This window comes from Hippoglossus stenolepis, chromosome 9 (assembly GCF_022539355.2).
Source record: "Hippoglossus stenolepis isolate QCI-W04-F060 chromosome 9, HSTE1.2, whole genome shotgun sequence".
Taxonomy (NCBI): Eukaryota; Metazoa; Chordata; class Actinopteri; order Pleuronectiformes; family Pleuronectidae; genus Hippoglossus; species Hippoglossus stenolepis.
The window spans coordinates 17,852,028-17,869,307 of record NC_061491.1 but is presented as its reverse complement, the minus strand read 5'-3'; the positions used below and the strand labels follow the sequence as shown (position 1 = coordinate 17,869,307).

Below are 17,280 nucleotides of genomic sequence, written 5' to 3'. Positions count from 1 at the left end.
TAATTATATCATTTCCACGTTTTTGTAGTTTATTTAAATTAAAACACTCCTAATAAACAGTCACCTCCTTGTGCCTCTGTGTAAATCATATTAATCAGACTTACTTTGTGATGAGAAACCTGCTTCACCACCATTTACAGCAATTAATGAACCACAGCGTCTATTGTCATGCGCACATTTTTCAGGGATTCTTCATTTTAATTTGTCCGCCTGTGCCAAGACACGTCCTTATAATTATCTGTCAATGAGCAATTAAAGCATCCATTAGGGTTGGTTAGGCAGGAGAACAGTGATTAGGCACGGTAGTCACATAAATGTTTGTGTATATTGTCAATAAAATGATTATCTACTGTATTAAAGGTTTATCATTATAATTACAATAACTCACCGGCAACAATTAGACAGTAAGTGGCTCTGAGTCAAATCACATTAGAAGAACAAGACACAGCAGTTTTTTTCATACTGTATCACACATACATACAGTTCTGTAAAAAGAACACTGTAGAGCTACTATCTATCTATCTATCTATCTATCTATCTATCTATCTATCTATCTATCTATCTATCTATCTATCTATAATCATCACCTCCACCTTCATCCCTTCTTTTTTCCATGCTCTTACCATCTCTCCTTTTCTAATCATTGTTCTCTAAGTGCCTCTTTGAATCCTTCCAAACCCCAGTTTCAATTAGCCTGTATTCTCCTTTTTCTTCATCCACCTCCATAAGCTTCCTTCATTCCTCCCTCCCTCCTTTCCTCCCTCCTCTTTCTTTGTTTGCTCTCTGGAGTGCTGGTGGATGACAACTTCATCTCCATCACTCAGTTTCTCTGTCCTCCTCTTCATCTCCCTCTTCTTCTGTTGGAGTGGTGCTACATGACAATCCAATATTCAACGATCTCAGCCTCCTGACACTCATCCACTTCTTCTCTGTGTTTCTGTTTTCCATCCGTCCCACTCTCCGTCCTCATATCCGTCTTTGTTTTTTCTCCTCTTCATATATATATATATTTATGTGTGTGTGTGTGTGAGTGAGTGTGTTTGTGTAAAAGTATTCTCTATAGTATACATACTGCACATATAGATATACATACATACATACAGTATAATAAAACACAGCTATATAAATATAATTTCACAATCATTATCCAACTAGTGCTTGACAGTAAACCCTTATGATCAACTTTGAATTTTCGTGAAAAAATACTCAGTTTTATTTAGATTATTTTATTTATTATTATTATTATTGTTTCTTTTCTCTCTGTCAAAGGCAAATTTTAGACTGAGGTAAATATTTGATATAGACAGACATCCAATGAGTCCAAACAGATTATACCAATTTTTCTTTTATTTCTATTATATCTATATTATTTTTAATTAGTGTATTTAATAGGGGAAATATACAAATGAACTTTTTCACAGTATGCACAGTACAGGTTCATTTGGAAAGATATTCAAGAGTAAAAACATTACAAAAGATACAAAATTTTTTATTCATACTTGTAATACCTTCCTTTGCCATGATTGTAAAGCACTTTGGTTTAACACTTTAATGTGCTATATAAATAAATCTGACTTGACTTAATGAGAATATATAAAATTCAAAGGAGTATGTGAATAAGAATTTGATGTGCGGAGCAAATTGGACTGATGTACCAAATAGCATCATTTTACTATAATAACATAAAACCTTAAAAACCTAAAAAGATACTAAATCCTGTAGATTGTTGTAAGTCCAAACGAATTAACCTTTGTCTTTCTTATCTTACACAGAAAGACACTCAAATAATAACTTTCAGTCGACATGTTTTCAGGACATGCTTTTTCTTTGCGACGCTGAAGAACTAGAAAATGAGCTCAACATATTTGATTTCTTTTTTTAAAAGAGGGGAACACATGGTAACACGGAACCTAAAAATGCCCTATGTGACAGCATCTGATGGGTGAGTCTAATGTTCCCTCTCTGTGGGTGTGTGAATTTCACACATAGGAACACACCTCCTGCCCACCGAGAAGGGAGCCATCTGACCTTTTGCTTGTGGTGGATTTAATGAACAGACTGTCATTTGCCGTCTCCGTGACTGCGCTCTCATCTCACACATGCAGATGTTGAAAGTGCACAGCTCGATGGCCTCCACTTTGTTCAGCAGGAAATCAGAGCCTGAACTTTCTGTTAGTATTCATGAGCCACCTACTTCCCAGAATGACTGACCTGCTCTATGGTGGCCTGAAGAAGCATCTAGGCTCTGGTATGTTTAGGGTAAAACTGACATCCAGTGGCCAAGTAACACACTGCATTTGCTAGTTTCTGTGATACTCGAGGAGAAGGCAAGGAAAAGTGAAGCTTTCTGTTTTTCTATTTAACATAGTTACAGATATTTGGTGAAATGAGTCCAGCAAAGCTTTTGTTCCACACAATGTTAGAAGGGTGGTCAACAAAAGCAGTGGCGGAGGAAGAACCTCCAACGCTTTAAGATAACTAAGAAAGCTTTTTTATTAAGCTGCAATATCACAGTACAGTCAGAAATCCAGAATTTTATTTACAACAATCCATGCATTGAAATGTCACTTTAATTTTACAATTGGTAAAGATGAAACTGATTTAAATTGCTATACATACTGCTGGGTGGGTTGTGAGCCGACTGCTGTAAATTAAATCAAGTCAATCTACAATAATCTATCGTAAATTATTTGTTGATTACATTCTACAGGCCTTTTGTTAATCTGAATTTGCAAAGTAACATAAGTTATCTGAAAAATGTCATAGTGTTTTATCATCTTCCGAACTACAGTGGCAGAAACATAAAAGGGCAGAAAGTGGAAAAACTCAAGTAAAGTACAAGTATCTCATTGGAACTTTATAGAAAATGCATTTTAAACTGTACAGTTCACCTAACATTTTTTTGTACAGTTTTTGTCGACAGTGATTCAAAACACAGAGCTGCAGTTGAAGTGTGTCGGGGGTGTGAGTGAGCAGCAGCCTCGCAGACTGCCCTGACTGAATCCTTCTCCGACCGTCACGTTCCATGGTTCAAACACCATCACACTGCAAATACACACACACAGACACACACACAGACACACACACACACACACACACACACACACACACACACACACACACACACACACACACACACACACACACACACACACACACACACACACACACACACACACACACACACACACACACACACATGCACACATACAAAGTTGTATAGATCAGTTATAGGCTATGAAAGACTACTTCTGTTGGTTGTGTAAAATCCAAGACACTTCTTTTTTGTTCTTTGATTTATTCGGGTTAGGTTCCGAGGTTCTATTTGACCACTTCTGGGAAATGAATGAGGGAAATCCCCCCCCCAAAAAAAATCCTAATCAAATAATATGAATGTCAAAAACTGCAGACTTATCATGGTACAGAAATGTATCAGCTTATGCAAAATTGTAGCTTTTGATGTGTGTGTGTGTGAATCTTAAAAAAGCACAAATCTAGAAACAAGATGACATGAATTTGTTTGATATTTGACGACTCTCCGGATATTGTTAGTGTGACAATAAAAGATTATTAATGGTCAGTAAGAATACTAATCTTAATAGTAAACCATGCGTTATGTTTGTGGTTATAAATGTTAATGAATAGTTTTTGATTTTGGTCAAGACGTCCTTCAGCTCTTCCCCACAATACAAGTGGTTTAACACTTCACTGGGGAGCAAGTGTCAAAGTCTTTCCTAATAATGACCTAAACCTTATCTATAAACTGTGTATAAATGGTACCTTATCAAAAAGATCATGTTGGGAGTAAATAGACAGCATAAGAGCAAAAATATGGAAACTTGGAATCAGTTATTCCAAAGGTATTAACATAAGACAGACGCAAACATCAATTTGATACAGTAATACAGATTTAAAACACACACACACACACACACACACACACACACACACACACACACACACACACACACACACACACACACACACACACACACACACACCTGTTATACAGCAGTGTGCAGCAGGTGACCAGTTGGGTGCTGCTGGTCACATTGGCGTTGTTGAACTCTGTGCTCAGGAACTGGGCACACTGGACATCAGGGATGTACAAGATACCTAAAAAAAAACATGCAGTGCAATGTCATCATACAAATAAAGTGAGAGGTTTTATATTGTGTAACTCTGAACAAGAAATGCTGTAACATTTCTCCATGGTTTTCATTACTTGCCCCGAATGATGTGTTTGCAATCCTACGTTAGAAGTTTAATAGTCCCTGACTTTCATCTTAAAATGAATGGTGAACTTTACCAAAGGGAATAGAAAATATTAGGTAATATGGACCTAATAAGGAAATATTTAACTATAGTTCAAGTTCAATGCAAAGATGGATTATAAATAGGCCTGTGGGGCCAGAGTCTCCGTTCAAAACAGTTAAAATGTTTCAAGGAGCAATTTAAATCAGTTTAAGAGCAGAGTAGTTCTGCTTTAAGAAACGCGAACCTGCATCTCTTTGCTGGCTTCCTATAATAATTTGGACAGTGTGCTGTAATATTAATATGTGAAGAGTGTTGGTGTGGATCTACTCAGGATTTCTTCTGCTTTATCTTCAAAAAGAAACACAAAATGATAATCAAGAGATGCAAAACGCATTGTCATGCTCCTTATACTAAAGTCTGTAATGGCATCAACATAATTCCCATGGGATGAATTAAGTGTACCTCTACATATGAAAAACAATTGTTATAAGTTGGCTACAGTGACGGTGTGTGATTTTCTAACAGCAGACAGTATCAATACATGGATGCAGTAGATAACAGTTCAGGCACAGCAGTCACCTGCAATACAAGCTGTCATCAAACAGGAGACGCTGCCTGCAATGAGAGATCTGAGGCCACAGGAGGAGATGTCAGACCGTCGATCAGGAGCGAGAGCCGCTGGAAAATGTTAAAAATCCATAATGCACAAACCAGACTTTTACAGCTACAGAAATGTAACAGTAATGTGACGAGAAGCTGTTTAACTAGAAACTATATTTTACAGCGTTAATGATCTGGTGGAGGCTTCTGTAAAAGGTGTGTTTCAGCGCCACCCGACTCTTTGCATCTACATAATCACTGACAATCACATGAGCCAGCCAGAAAATCAAAGACACGTTTAAGTTTTCATCCTTCACATTTCTGTTTGTGGCAGAGATTGTATTTGGTGCAGTTTTTAGAGTAAAATGTTGAATTAATGTTCTTAAGATTACATTTTTTTATATATTTCACAACATGCTACATTAACCAGGAACTTTGTGACCTTTGAGTTTGGTGTTGATAACTAGTCTTGCTAACGGCTCAGAGGCATCACTCACACATCGCTCCAATCGTCATCCCCAGTGAAGCAAAGTTGGAAAATCCACACAAAGCGTAGGTTGCGATGGTTTCAGAGTGGACCTAGATAAGGAAACATTATTCATGGAAATTGTTATGTAATACATAATATCTAAACAGGCTGTGTCATATGTAGCTGTTAAACATGTTAAAGCAGACATTCATTTACTGCCATACACATTTCCGATCTTGTCCATTTTTAATCCATTTTGAACTAAACTTGAAAAGTGTCCAGTTCTCTTTTTCTTTAAATTTCTTCTGATGTAATTGACGGATACAAACTGCATGCATGTAGATGCAAAAAAGACTTAAGCTGCTTTCGGACACTGACTGAAGTGCAGACATTTTTCCTGGTTGGGGTGCATGTGAGAACGCAAATGTAAGAGTTAGTTACTCCGGACATTTTTCAGAACTTGTCCTGTCAGCCCCCTAGTCAAATGTTCGGTAAATGTCCAAGTGAGCCCATGTGAAAATGTCTAAAGACGACAATGATAATCAGAAAGTACGAATATTTCGCAAGATGAGTGAGACTTACAGAAATATACTGCTTCACGTCATTCACATATTCTGGCCCTCCTGCCTTCCGCCTCTTGATTAACTCCGACAAGTTCTGATAGGCCACAAACTCGTTGAGGAAAGTCTTTATGCCGAGCAGCTCGGCAACAATGAAACTGTCCTCCCAGGAGACGCCCATCATGAATGAGAGAGGCATGAACACATAAGAGCAGATAAGCTAAAGATGGGATACAAAGAGATAAAAGGGAGCGTGAGTTGACAGGTGAGTCGATGTTTAACTTTATAAACACAGCATGAATGTTAATGGGGGGGTGTGTCTGTGTGTGGTCGGGGCCTTCACCGCAAAGCTGAGCTCCGGACAATCAAACATCCCGCCCAGCCAGGAGAGGATGGCGTTCAAGAAGGCCAGCAGTGCCATGAAGGAAATGAGGTTGACAACAATGCTAGCCACGACACTGACAGCACAACATGCACCTTGGGAGGCCGCCTCCAACACGTTCTTACTCTCTCTGAGGAGACACATGGAAACGTTATATGACCCTCAATCCTCTAATACTACAGTGTCATCAGCGTACTGGTGGTGTTGGGTTGATGACATTTGACAAATTGGAGTCGGCGCCTCAGTTTTAAAGAAGTTCAGCTTAGGTCAGTGTGAAAGTTTCTTCTGTCCCTGATGAATTGACATCTGCACATCGGCTCTGCACCTATAGTATATCAATTTAGGTAAGACTGGGTTTGTAGTTGGGTCTTTTCAGGTAAAAATTCTATGGTCGCTGCACCTAACAATTTTAAATAGTTATACCTGACTTGTCTAGAATGTTGTTTTTCGGAGTCAGTCAGTTTTTTTTTAAGTCTGTGTCTCCCTGGCATCTCCTACCCTTCGTGCAGTTTGAGGTCATGGTCACTGATGGCAGCTCGCGTCTCTGTTTCAGGCCAGAACGTCTTGGCGATGGCGAGCGAGGCTGGAGCGGACATCAGTGATGCTGTCAACAAGTGTGATGCCTCAATCTCAAAAGAGAGGCACATACAGGATTACATCATTTCTGAATTCAAACTTTCACTTCCTGACAGAGATTTGGCCTTTGTAAACTCTTAGTTTTTTGCGTCTATTATGTCTTAAAACTTTAACCAAATTATCCCCTCATGTCTTTGGACCTGGAATATAAAATTGTCAGGCAATATTTTAAACAGGAATCATATATAAAGTTATTTTCACTTATATAATCCAATTTATTATTCACTGAAATTTGGGATATCTTCCTGCTTAAACTACACTTTAAAGTGTATTGCTCGCTTTCCCCTTAGGGTCATTTTATTAATGGCCTTTCATTTTAAGATATTTAGAATCTTTATGAATAAATTACATACAACGTATTCTTTTAAATATTGACTTAACTCTGCAATCGTTATCACCTCACCCATCTACATATTCCACACTCATATTCCTCACCCCGAAGGAGATAAAGGCTCCTAAAATGCTACCGGAGATGCTGGCAAAACCTCCCGTCATCACAGCGTGGAGCTCGGAGAGAGTTAGCTCACTGATGTAAGGTTTAATCAGGAGGGATGTCTCTATCTGGAAGAGATAGACGCAGGATTAATTTGATATTAGTGGATTGAGTTGTATTAATTAATATACAATAAATATATCATTGAATGTTTGTTTGTTAGCATGATTTTTTTTCCTATCTTTATTCAAGAGTGTGGTCTTTCAGTTTAAGTGGAGGACTTGATTTCATGTTCAGACTTTTGAATGCTCTCACTTAAAACTATGTGCTCCCACTCAAAAGACTTAAAGCTAACACGCACACAGCAAAGCCGGATGGATTTCATTTGTAATCACTACACCTGTCATTCTATTGATTGGGGAGTTTTTAAATCCAAGAACCAAAGAAATAAATCTGAGAGCAGAGGAGAGATCTGAGAGAAGATGTTTCACGTGTGCACAGAAGCAGCGTGAGCACAAGGAGAAGACGTGGAGTTGCAGCGCAGCAAATCCAAGCACAAGCAGGGTATATTTGAATGCAAGCGCATGATATCGAGTGAGAGCATTACAAAATCTGAACATGAAATCAATACGTCCTGTTCTCAAACTGAAAGACCACGCTCTTGAATAAAGATCGGGGGGAAAAAAGCATAGGTTTGTTGCTTTTGTTTATTGTTTAAACTGTTGTTACCTGTCCCAAGAATATATTTCCTGCTGCTGCCATTGATTCTGTTGGAGACGTTCCCATGACGACTTGCATTATAAATCCAAGCTGGGGGAAAAATCAATATGGCAAAGAACGTCAAAGGAAAATAATAGAAGTGTTCGAAATGTTGATATAAAGTATGCTAATAAAAAATCAGTCATTGTTTCATTATGCTCCAATTTCTAATCATCTTTTATCTTTGATTCCTGACTCTGTATTGCTTATTTTGAATGAGGATTTAAAGATAAATGATTGAAAGCAACTGATCTGACTTGAAATGTTTCTTTCCATCCGTGCACTTGAACTTTCCTTACCTTGCAAATGAACCATTGCATGAAGCCGATAGAGTAGAGGATGGAGATGACAGAGCTTAAAAACACCACGATAGGCATCACCTGGAGAGAGCCCACAATCCTTATCATCACCATTACCCTCATCATTATCTCTATGTACGATTTTAAGTAATATTTAGGTATTATAGGCAAAACATGACATACAAATTAAGACTTAGACATTCCAATATATTTAATTCTAACAATATACAGATTTGCAATTGTTTTGATTCTTCTTTTACACTTTAGTACAGTGGGTCATCATAATTAAATTTTTATTATTTTGATTACTACTATTGCAACTTGAGGTAAGGGAGGAACGGCATGTTTACATGCTCAAAAACACATTCCAAATACTCCAAATTTTTTCCAAATACGTGTCATGACAGTACCGTGTCATGACACGGTACTGATATCAACATGTGTTTTTCTTGTTGCTGTTATTTTACTGTTGCATCATTCGCATGCACCATGTCGGAGTGTGTCATACCTGGAAGACAAAGAAGTGGTCTTTGTAACTGTCGCCGAACACAAATTGAGACCCAACATCTGTGAAGGCCATAAAAGTCTGTGTGGAGAATATTTAGACTTGTCAGTTACAGAAACAGAAACGTTAGGAGCAATTGATTGTTCACAGAACATGCAAATCTTCCATCACTTATACTTTAACATTTAAGTAGAGCTGCAGCAGGAATGTTGAGTTATAAATCTTGAGGAGAGCTGGAAGCAGCTGCCAATCCCTTTACAGGACCAACATATAGAGACAATCAACCATTCAGTCTAACCTTCACACCTATGGGCAATTTAGAGTCTCTAACTAACCTCGTGTGCACATCTTTGGACTGTGGGAGGAAGCTGGAGCCACAACAACAAAGGGAGAACGTACAAACTCCAAAGGCCCTGGTTGACTGACAAATTCATACCTAGAACCTTTCAGATCGTCTTTTGTGTGTGTTTGTGTGTGTGTGTGTGTGTGTGTGTGTGTGTGTGTGTGTGTGTGTGTGTGTGTGTGTGTGTGTGTGTGTGTGTGTGTGTGTGTGTGTGTTTTTTCACATACTTCAGCTTGTTTTCCAAGCCATTCCAGTGCGTGCAAGCCAAATGTGGTCCTGAGAGTCAGCAGACCGGCGACAAACTGTAGTCCAATCCCAGAGAGCAAAGTTTGCGGAGACCACTTCAACACACACGTACAATACATGATTATAAATTAATTTGTTGGCACTTGTGTGTGAGTGTGTGTGTGTGTGTGTGTGCACGTTGAAGCTTTCATTCGGGTCCCTTACCCTGAATGGATGTTTTGAGAACAGCGCGATTAAGAAGATGAAGAGCAGCAAACCAAAGAAAGACACAAACTGTCTGGTGCCCCGCTGGGCTGTGTCCAGTGCAAGCCAGCACACAACTGCCACCAGTACTGACATATATATAAACCTGGAGCGAGAGAGAGAGAGACAGAGGAGAGAGATGAACAGATGATGACATATCTGTACCTCTGTAACATGTGTGATCTATCAGTAAGAAGAATGTTATAAAGAATTCATAGGATGACAAAAATCCCCAATCCCTCTCTTCGATAAGAAAATGTTTTTAAATACTCAACTGGTACTTTGCTTAGAAGATGATTAGACAGTTTATAGGAATGACCTTTAGCATCTTGTTCTATTATTTTTAGCCCCTTCAGCTTTTTTTTTTTTTTATACAATTTTTAGTCATGTATTAACTGAAGAGGAAGGAGACACAAGTTGTAAACATAACAATGGTGGCAAACCTGACAAACCTGGTTGTTTTTAACTTGTGTGGCTCAGGCCACCAAACAAATTAAGTTAGTAGCTCTTGATATTCAAGTACACATGTTCCCCATGAACTACTTTCTCATTAGTACACATGTTAGTAGCATATTGTCCTGTTATTAACAATTACTGCTTATCGATGGAAGTTTATGAAATTGTTGTGTATCAGTTACAATCAGTTTGAGCCTTATACTCCAAGAATATATTCATTCTCTATTATTACCACTTAATTAATATACTTTATTCCTACGTAAAAACCCAAAACTACATGTGGTAATAACGTGAATAGGCCTATATTCCTTATTCTACTCTGACATCTTGAATGATTCTGTTCTTCAGTGATGGTCTGAAAAGTAACGGAGGTCTACGATGAGCTGTTTTTCAGGGGGAGAAACTTCCATGTAGATGATTTTATTTGTGTCGGACAGAAGACAAAGTTCTTCATTTACCTTGTCATTTACCTCACTAGCGAACAAACTAACCAACTAACGGACGATATGAAAAAAGAACAGTATCTGTCAGTCGTCACACCAGAGTAGGGAACCTGAAACAGAATTTCTCTTTTCTCACCATCTGATCCAGAACCAGTTCCTACTTAGAAGGTCTCTGATAGGACAGAGCTGCTCCCACACCCAGTCGCCATAGCGTTCCATCATCCAATCCCAGACCAGAAAGAACACAGTTACCAAGGAGAGGACCAGAAGCCCAACTGCCCGGTTGAAGTTCAGAACGCATGCCGCTATCACCATGGCAACAAAGCCTGAAATAAATTTAGAATTAATGTGAAATATGTCCCACAGTGCTGACAACATTTTAAACCTATTTAATTAAAATTATTCTAATCTCCTCATGTACGTGCTGTGTCATATCCTCCTCTCTGAGGGGGTGAGTTAATGTTAGATTTAACATTACTGACCTGCCACAGAGAGCTAATGCACAACTGAAACCTAACTCATTCATCGACAAGTAATACAATCTTTTACAAAATAATTAGAATCAAAATATAAGTAAAAGTTCTCATGCAAAAACACATCATTACATTTCAGAACAAAGTTTGTAACATTCGCGGATCATTGTGATTGTTGTATTCTTGTACATATCACTTTAATGTTGCAACTGGTAAAAGGTGGTGCTAATTTTCACTATTCTATATACTTTCCTGGGAAACATAAAAAAGAGCATTTTCACGTTTCCATTCCTTCATTTCAGTTCTTTTTTTATGTTTTGTTTTCTTGTCTTAAAGGTTCAGTGTGTAGAATTTAGTGACATCTAGTGGTGAAGTTGCATGTTGCAAATGAATATCCCTCACCTCACCCTCCCCTTCCAAATGTGAAAGAGAACCTGTGGTAGCCTTCAGTTGTTTAAAACCTGTTTAGTTTGTGCAACTGTAAAAACATGGCGGCCTTCGTAGAGAGGACCCGCTCCAGATGTAAATATGAAGTATTTAAATATAAAGGACCCATTCTAGGGATATAGAAAAACAATAATTCGTACAATTTAGATACTAACATCACTAGGATTATTCCATATTCAATTTCTGCCTATAGATCCCTTTTACCTAAATCTTACACACTGGACGTTTAAGTCTTCAGGTGTGTTTTTATTCACAAACCTGCAGAAGAATGCAGCTGTAGCAGCAGCTTCTCCTGACAGTTAAAATGAGTTTTTCATTCATTCCTTTTAAAATATTACATGAAGAAAAAACTTGAACGTCCGTTATGGGTAAATGCTAAAGGGTCAACAGGGTAATTACTGATACTTGAGGTCATAAGTAGCAGAACATGTAAATATTCAAGTAAAGTCTTGTCTTTGTGTTTCCAGAGGACAATAAACTGACTTACACTGTGGTAACACACAACTGAATTACATTAAAGTTATCAATTGTTAGCTTAAGGTTGAGTAAACTTAATTCATTTGAAAAAAATGTAAGTATGTAAAAAAAATTCTTCATTTCAGTGTACATTCATTTCCTGGAAACCATAACCACTACCTGCCTAAATGTAAACTTGAAAGATGTCTTTGCCTTAAAATTACTTTCATTATGCGGACAAGCTTTTTGTACAGAAAAAGACGACAAGTTCCCATAATGTGACTGTGTAACCTGGTTCCCTAACCTGAGTACTACCTACACTCACACACACACACACAAACACACACATGCTCCGAGGCATAGATCTTTTAGGATGTCGGTCCACTCAAACAGCCCCTTACTAGCGTCATGCAGCGTCAACGTCTTAAAGGAAGACTGACAATTTTTGTCAATATACTTGACATATACTTGAGAGTTGTTTTTTTGATTCAATGTTGGTTCAAAATCAAAAAGTATCAAACAAAGAAAATGTAGAGAACAGTAAAGATGAGGGACTCTCTTGTGATTCAACCTTAAGAACTACGTTTCAGTTTGATTTCCGGCCTCTTTTTAAACACACTGTTAGCATGCAGAGACCCACAGACCCAGTGACCCAACACCCATTTAGTGTCTTCAGTTACAGTTTAACAGAAGCTAACAAAGATAATTAACCTGCTGCTAAAACCAGGCGTATAAACAGGTGGATCTGGTCTCTGTGTTCTGCCAAAAAGCCCTGGACTGCCTCCATTTTCTTCTCCAGCAAGCTGAACACACACAAAAAAAGAAAGATAAGGAGGTAGATAAGGAGAAAGGACATAAATGTAACATCAAAGGGATGAGTGAGAGCTGGCAATTCAGAAGACACCGAGGGAATCTGACATGAAGAGATATTGAATGTTTGTGTGTTTGAGAAAAAACAACCAAAAAGAAAGAACGCAACCTTTTCTCCCGTTCTTCAGTCGTTTTCTGTACATCCTCTGCAGTCTCCGCAGCGCTGTTCAGATCAATGTATATCTGCTCCTGCTCCTTTTACACACACACACACAAACAACAACACACAGCCCCCCCCCCACACACACAAGGGTCTTAAGGGTGAGAACTAATAGACATTAAACAAATAACATATATTTATTTACTATTATTTACTTAGCTATAGTCCAACAGTTTTTTGTTTGGAGGAGAGCTTATTTTCTTGTGCACACGTACATATATCACATATATAACAAGCAAACATGTTAGTCAGGAAATTCCACTACTGTTCTGATGATGTGAAAGTGAGCTTGTTTTGTGCTTACTGCACCCCCATGTATGCAGCCCCATTATGGGGCAGCTACAAAAAGGAGACCCTGCGCAAACTTCAGGTAGCATACAATGACTGTCTGAGGATACTGCTGAAAAGGCCCAGGTGTAGCAGTGCTAGTAAGCTCTTTTGTGACTCAGGGCTAAGCACTTTACAGGCTCTCTTGAGGAACCTGATGTTTAAGTTTATGTCTCGACTTGATGAGTCACAAAACTGTATTATAATGATGCTCACAAGCCCCAGGTGCAGCTCGGTCAGATATCAATCATATCTGTGGAAACATTGGTATGGGTGCCTTTTAAGACTCTCATGAATAAGAGTATGTTTGTATGTGTTTATGTATCTATTTTCTTTTTTCTTTATGGTGTATGTCTTGCTATTGGGGCTATTGAGCCTGTAATAAAGTTTTATATATATATCAAACCTTACTTTACCTGTTTGGCAAAAAACACTGTGCAGCTGTTTGAATACGCGTCTGAAACTTGATCCTCAAAACTTTGTCATTCATTTGAATCTCCTGGTATAAACCTTGGATGTTCTTGGTGAGGCCAGCTAATGGTCTGATTCAGTAAAAAGCCAGTAGAGTTGGAGTTATAGTAAATATAGAAACAAAGAGATGATAGATTAACTTTAGGATACTGTTGAAACCGACTGCAGGAGTTCTTTTAAAGGTTATTAATCAAGAATAGCTTTAGAGATAAGTGTGGGCTCAAAAGGTCTGCCTACCTCTGACTTAAAGGCCTTGTTGTTGATTCCTCTTTTCCTCTTCTCTATAATGTTCAGCTCCATCCTCTTACTGCTTTGTCTGACACTGGGAGACTTTTTCCACACCTGTACTGTTGTTCTCCCCTCCCATTGTCCCTCCCTCGCTGACTCTGTCACACACACAGGTATCCTTCTCAGGACTTTGCATTGACTTCCATTCATTGTGGACCGCCTAAGCAAAGCCTTAGCCCTTATCAACCTGACGACAGTTCACATCAAAATTATGTTTTTTCCAGACCGGGCTTCATTACATTACATTACATTTCATTTAGCTGACGCTTTTATCCAAAGCGACTTACAATAAGTACATTCAACCATGAGGGTACAAACCCAGAACAACAAGAATCGAGAAAGTACAATTTCTTCAAAAAAGCTAAACTACAAGGTGCTATAAGTAAGTGCCAATTAAGTGCTACTAAATTGTTAGTTTACAAATGTTATTCAAGGTATAGTCGGACTTCAGCTTCTATGAGGACTACTGTGGTAACACACACACACACACACACACACACACACACACACACACACACACACACACACACACACACACACACACACACACACACACACACACACACACACACACACACACAAATGTACGTGTATAGTATCATTCAGGGGTTTTTCGGTTGAAAACAGGAATAAACACTGTCACAGAAATTCTAGAAAATCTGACCAAATACCAATCAGCATCACATGACCTCTCTCATTTCTCCCTGTACCCTCTCCACTGGTGCTACAGATAACATCAACAATGGCTCTGTTCAGCTCAAGTGTCCAGTATGAGAGTGAGCCAGCATGCAACATACCAAGCCCCAGAAACTGAAAGAGCTAAATGAAATTCAACTATTATTCATATTCTGTTTGACTTACAACTTGTCCTGCTGTGACATGAACAAATATGTGCCATGAAAAAGCCCTGCAGTGCTCACATGCTCTCTGTGATGAAGGATCATTGTGTTGTCTCTATGTGGATGCAGCCTGTGCAACTTGACACTGCAGACTCGTATTTCTTTAAATATCCCAGCAGCCACTAGAGAGCAGTATTGTATAATTTCTCAAGACCATAGTCTGTATGGATGGTATGAAAAGGTCAGAGCAGATGATAGAGATGCAATGAACAGCAGGTGACTGTGAGGAAACAATACATACAGTAACAGCAATGTGACAACAGGGGAAAGTGATGCAATAATACATAATTGCGATCTAATAAAAGTTGATTATGATGTAATAACAGGTGATTGTGATATAAGAGCTGGTGATAGTTATGTAATAACAGGTGATTATGATGTAATAACAGGTTATTGTTATGTAATAACAGGTGATTGTGATGTAATAAAAGGTTATTGTAATGCAATATCAGAAGAATCTGATGCAACAATATGTGAATGCTGCAATGACATTATGATTTAATAATTAACTATTAAGCAACAACAGGTGACTATGATGTAATACTAGGTGATTGTGATGTAATAACAGGTGATTGTGATACAATAAGTGGATATTATGCACCAATGATTACAGACTATTATGATGTAAAACTGAAATTGAAAAAAAACAATAACCGATGAATCAACCAATATTCAAATATTTGTATATTCTATCATATATTTGTAAATACAAATGTAACAATTTCACTGTTCTTAATATCATCATCAATTTAAAATCTTTTGGATTGGGACTGTAGGTCAGGTGTCACTTTTGGTTTGAGAACATAACCATAATATCTAAACCCACCATTGAAGAGGTTGATCATAGACTGCAGTTATTGCAGCCCTATAGTGATGACACAACAGGTGACTATGTACAGCCATGAGGTTATGGTGACCATAAATATACACAATTGTGATAGAACATGTCAGACTTGATGAGTGATCAGTGTTTTTGCCACAGAAACAAAGAAGAAAATGACCCTTACAGGAGTCACATCTTAGCTCATTTGAATAAACACATTTTAAATATAATCAAAACATTCTTTTAAAATCAAGGACCCACAGAGCGACTTCAGGAAAGTGTGTGATGCTGTGATTTTTGAGCCCACACATTTCTGTTTGTAAATCATCAACATATGCCACCAACTCGTCTAACTCCAGATGTACGCACATGATAATCAACAAAGGACGCAGCCGTATATGTCAGTTAAAAAGGAACTTTGTTCACTGTTTCTAGAGGGACTTCCATTGTATCTAAATTATAAATCACTGCAAAATTGTTATTTGTGTTTTGCAATTAACACATCAAACAAGAAGCTAAATATGGCACGCTATAATTTGCTCACAGTGTTGGATAAAAAACGTTGCGAATGGCGCTTTGTCTAATGATGACAGATGGTTCAAGAGGGTGATTACATGTTTAAAACGACAAAGACCTTTAACAAGGGGCACAGCCTCTGTCACATTTCAAAAAGGCGCCGAGAGTAATTGGAATATTCTGTTTATGAGATGATGTTTTAATTGGCACGCCCACGCCGTTCTGTGCAGAATGCGTACGGCACAGTGTCTGAGGCAGGCAGCTAGTGAGGCATCCGCCAGATTGGTTCAGACACAGACAGGGCTCCATAATTACACTCCTCTATTCAGTGCACTGCCTGTGCGTCAGTGCGAACGTCATATTAGAGCTGCACATGGGGGACAGGACATTGGAGAGGGGAAAGGAGAGGAGAGGAGGAGAGGAGACTCCTCACAGATGTGGTGTGTTGGGGTTGTTGCTGCTCATAGGCAGATGAGCCTGTCATTCTCTGTCTCACACATAAGGTGAAACACTGAAGAGACGTAGCTCCATTCCTTAACCGCTGTGCAGCAGTTAAAGACGGATCGGCTCCTGTGTCAGACGTGCATCCAGCAGTAGGAGCTGTAAAACAGCAGCAGAGCGACGGGGTTGCAGCCGTCCATTCAGGGATGACAGCTTATTGATTCGAGTCTAGTTTTGGCTGGGAGCCCTGTATGATTATGAAATACAGCCTAATGATTTAATAAGGCAATGCTTGGTCTAGTACACACCAGCTAAAGACTTGGTGATTGGTGATTGCTCCCTCTTTCTCTCACTCTCTCTCACTTACACACGTGCTGCTGTAGACATTACATCCTCCCCTTTACCTCCTGGGCTTTTACACTGGAACCAGTGGCTCAGCTGCCTTTAAAAAATCCTGTAAGACAGTTACATGCTATAA

The 17,280-nt window shown here is 38.6% G+C and overlaps 1 protein-coding gene across 1 annotated transcript; it reads right to left on the bottom strand.

The window, feature by feature from the left end:
• Nucleotides 1-2,927: 2,927 nt before the first annotated feature.
• On the bottom strand, nt 2,928-14,202 carry LOC118115201 (solute carrier family 28 member 3-like). Its single transcript, XM_047341268.1, has 16 exons — nt 14,144-14,202; nt 12,719-12,810; nt 10,768-10,957; nt 9,694-9,838; nt 9,471-9,584; nt 8,904-8,981; nt 8,396-8,476; nt 8,067-8,147; nt 7,340-7,465; nt 6,767-6,897; nt 6,230-6,398; nt 5,909-6,106; nt 5,355-5,436; nt 4,837-4,935; nt 4,002-4,116; nt 2,928-3,045 (listed from the first exon to the last, which is right to left on the bottom strand). The coding sequence occupies exons 1-16, from the start codon at nt 14,200-14,202 to the stop codon at nt 2,928-2,930; spliced, it is 1,878 nt and encodes a 625-aa protein (XP_047197224.1).
• Between the last annotated feature and the right edge of the window lie 3,078 nt (nt 14,203-17,280).